Here is a 4,118-nt window from a genome sequence, read left to right as displayed (position 1 = left end):
AGTTAAAAGCTCTGCAATGTGTGATGAAACATGAGTCCGCAGGGGTGACCTGTGTCAGGGAAAGATGATCAGGAGAGTAGCATGGGATGACTCGAATACCTTCCACCTTCATGTCAGAGTTTGCTCTCCCCATTTTAGAGCTGTAGCTGCGAGCGTGAGGGTAGGAAGCAGTAGAGGGAGAAAACGTCACAGAAAACAAAGATTTAAGCAGAGAGGATATGGATCTGTTCAGGCCAACCAGGCAGCTGTTAAGGAAGATCACTTAGCAGGATTAAATGTGCCTAAATTGACACATTAATACTCATAATTATGTCTGACATACAGGCCAACCAAAGGAAACCATCCACCAACAAGAACATCAGGAAGCTGCGCACTATTAGCAAGGTGTGCAGCCTGACGGGCAGCTGGCAGCAGTGGGTGACTGAGAACGAGAGGAAGCAGGCCAGTGAACCCAGCGGCTGGGCTCCATCTTCGCTGGGAGGACCAGTGGGAGAACCCAAAAACACATGGGAACCTAAGAAGCATCCTCCCATTCAGATCCAACCAACAGACGCTTCTCAAAATCACATAATCAGATCTGGAGAGGCTCAAAAGACAGTAGCGCCTCACAAGGAGACCAAAGATGCCACCAAGACTGAGGAGGTCAAGACCCCAGCTGAGCCACCATCTCGCGTCAAGGTAAAGCAAGGGGTAAAGCCGGTGACCGGCGGGGTTCAGGAGAAAAGTGCTGGCATCGGCCTTGTGACTGAGAGGATCAAGAAGAAGTCTCTGCCATCGGATGAGGAGATTGACCGGCTTCTGAAAAAGAAAAGCTCGCCTACACGCCGCAGAAAATGCTCCAACATGGTATCATCTCTGACCAAAAGCTGGAAGCAGGTGGACAAAGAACAGAAGCTTGAAAAAGAGGCAGGAGGACAAGGAGAGGGACGCACCTGTGGTTGTGAGGAAGACGACAGTGGACGCCATGAGGCAGAGAAGGAGAGGCTGGACATAGAGGATGCTGAAACACACAGGACAAGCTTTTTGAAAGAATCCGAGCAAAACGACTCTGAAGGAGAGTCTGAGTCAGCATTGAGGATTAAAAGACCCCCGGTCCCAACGTGAGTATGATCAGTTTGCTTCATTTTGTCGCCGGATGCCGGCCTTTTAAAGTTTTAAAAAAAATAGATGAAATGTAAAGTTAAAGTTTAACCATGTATCCAGCTTATTTAAATAGCTCACTTTACTGTACTGTGTAAACAGTTGACTCCATTTATTATTTTATGTGGAGTTTTCTTTTGCAGGGTCTAAATGTTGCACCAAAACAAGTTCCTTCCCGAGATTATTTTGCAGAGCCACCGTCGCTGGTCCGGAATTTAGCATCGCCCAAGACGATTGTGATTGGTTTAAAGAAATGCAGACAACCCAGAGCGTTTTTTTTCTCCTATCCTAGAATGTATGTGTGGTGTAGACAGACTTTACTCCACAGACCTGTGGAGAGCTGGCAATGTAAGACTAGTTGTGGAGAGAAGGGCAGATTGATTTGACAGGATGGGCAGAAAGCCAGGACTGTTGAAATATTTGAGATGACTTCGTTGAACGTAATTACACTCCCTTAGTGCACCATGAAGTCACATAAGAAAATGGGAATTCTTCCAGGAAGTAGCATTTTCACACAAAGATCGAGTTCCTCTTCCATGACAACCTGAAAAAACACAGTCAAATAAAGATATCAAAGGTTATCTTACAGTATTTGGTTTCCAACCTTAGCATATTTGGAAAGGCAGGCGACATGGTCGCATGAGCGAACAGGGAGGTTTCCTTCTTGTGATAATGAATACTGGTATTACTTTTGTAATTCATGCAGTTTAAAGCACAAAGACAACTTTGATGCAAGATCCATGTGAGTTTTTTTTACCTCATTCTGAAACCCATCAATTAGGTCTGCATTGACCCTCAAAACCAAAAATAAAAGGTTCCAACTTCTCATTTGGTTCAAAACAGATGTGTTGTATATTTTTATTTATTTGTAATGCAATCTGACTTCCCTTCCAGGTACAAAAAGGAAGCTTCAGATGCCAACAAGATCAACGCCCTCTCCAAGAAATACAGCACTGTGGGAAACCTCAAGAGCCGCTGGCAGAACTGGGCCTCAGAGCACAACGTTAACCAGAAACTGAACCCCTTCAGTGAATATTTTGACTATGATTACTCCATGTCCCTACGCCTCCAAAAGGGCGAAGAGGGTTACGGTCGCCCCAAGGAGGGAACCAAAACAGCAGAGAGAGCCAAACGTGCCGAGCAACACATCCACCGTGAGATAGCCGACATGTGTTACGTGATCAGGACTATGGCTGATCCGGATCCAGACGGAGAGATCCGCGTCACGTTTGGACAGCTGTTTGACAGATATGTTCGGATCTCTGATAAGGTGGTGGGCATTCTGATGAGAGCCAGGAAACACGGGAAGGTGGCGTTTGAAGGGGAGATGCTGTGGCAAGGCCAGGATGATGAAGTGATCATTACTCTGCTGGTGTGATGTTAACACCTAGGTCAAAGTTGTAATAGAAATCCTCTTACAACTACTTGTGAATTAACCTCAGTCATTGTCAAGCAGGGCTAAGAGCAGGATTTAAAATACAATTTGACCTAGGTCTACTTAGTGGACACTTGTAGAACAATATCAAAGGAATATGGAGATGGTGTGGAGTGGGATTATCCAAAGACTATTTTGCTGCTATTATTGTACTCTTTATGTGTGGTGGATATTTGAGTTGTAGCTGTCCTGCACATGTTTTGAGAAATCTGCTATCTTTAAAGTTCTAGATATTGGCTGCTTAAGTTTCCATTCAGTGTTGGTTCTCATGCATGTCTGCTTTGCAATTTCTTTATGGTTTATAGTATGTTAATGAGATACTTAATTTGCCTATGTGTTAATGTACCAAATAACCAGCAGCTTTGCAGTACAGTGCAGCACAGTAATTCAAACACAGATTGGGTTTCATTGCCTGAATACCTGCAGCTCAGCAGTCATTATACTGCACCGGGCACAATGCAGAGAAACAGTGCAGACCACAGCACTTTTAAATTACATGGCCTGTTAGACTAATCTGTAATGATTAATGTAAAGGGGGACTATGACTGTCTGGGAAAAAGAAAAACGTTTCTTTTCACATCCAGCTTTTTAGTCTTAAGGGGAGTTTGTTGAATCATACAGAAACAATGTTAGCAGATCATTTTAGTGTTTGACAAATAAGGCAAACTGAAGATGCTATTTGTTTTCATTTTTGAAACAATTTCAGATTTTTCATGTAGGCATTTGCTTGCGCTCCCATTAAAGTGCAGTAAAGCTCTCATAAATCTACAGTATATAGTATAAACTATATCAACATAAGTTAGTAAACTGCAATAACAGATTTTGTTGCCACTTGGGGGCAGCAGAAACGAGTTGTGAGCACAACATTGACATATCACCTTTTAAGTTGACATGGTGAACGTGTTTGTAAACAGTTCCTTATTTGCACATTCAGCAGATATGGTGCAACATTATAATTCTTTGGGTGTTGTGCTTGTGTCCATCTGATTGTCTCTTTTAGCTCTGTTTTTGGTTTCTACCAAATCTTGAACAAAATAGGTGTATGTTTAGCTGCTAAATGCTCCACCATAAGCTAGTCTCTAACTGTGTTGTCTGCTATTCGGTGCTGAGCAGGTAGTGTTGCAGTGGGTTTTTAGAGCTTTTCCTCTGAAAACAGCTCCCTGACGCTATGAGAGAGTTGAGAGTGACAATGAGCTGAAACATACTATAAAGCTCTGTAAAGCTAAGGGGAGCTGCAGATTCAGGTGACAATTGTCTGATTCACTCTGCTCACTGTGATATCATTGTTTTCACATTGCCCTTTGGTATTTGGTCATAAGAATGCTTAAAAAGCATCAATATAGTCACATGTATCTCTACATGTGCAGGGGTGTAAATGTTTTTCTCATGCTTGTGCAGGCACTCCTGTTTCAGGATGTGATTAAAAAAAGTGTGGTGCTTCCTATCTAACCCACATCGATCATGATATTCTGATTTGATCTGATATGAACTGTCTGACATGGCGTTGTGAGTGACCTGTAAGTATAAGTATATACATTTTAAA

General features: G+C 42.8%; 1 protein-coding gene across 1 annotated transcript; it reads left to right on the top strand.

Annotated features, from left to right (window-relative positions):
* Positions 1 to 155: 155 nt before the first annotated feature.
* Positions 156 to 4,118, top strand: abrab (actin binding Rho activating protein b). The gene is made up of 2 exons (XM_039819390.1): positions 156 to 1,100; positions 2,035 to 4,118. Exons 1-2 carry the CDS (start codon positions 310 to 312, stop codon positions 2,516 to 2,518), a joined length of 1,275 nt encoding a protein of 424 aa, XP_039675324.1. The 5' UTR covers positions 156 to 309; the 3' UTR covers positions 2,519 to 4,118.

Source organism: Perca fluviatilis, chromosome 13 (assembly GCF_010015445.1).
Source record: "Perca fluviatilis chromosome 13, GENO_Pfluv_1.0, whole genome shotgun sequence".
Taxonomy (NCBI): Eukaryota; Metazoa; Chordata; class Actinopteri; order Perciformes; family Percidae; genus Perca; species Perca fluviatilis.
The sequence above is the reverse complement of the archived record's forward strand: the minus strand, read 5'-3'. Positions and strand labels throughout refer to the sequence as shown.

Bases quoted from the DNA above. Each gene is read 5' to 3' on its own strand.
- abrab (XM_039819390.1), top strand. From the start codon at position 310: ATGTCTGACATACAGGCCAACCAAAGGAAACCATCCACCAACAAGAAC. The intron at 1,101-2,034 runs GTGAGTATGATC...CTTCCCTTCCAG, and splicing joins AAAAGACCCCCGGTCCCAAC to GTACAAAAAGGAAGCTTCAG.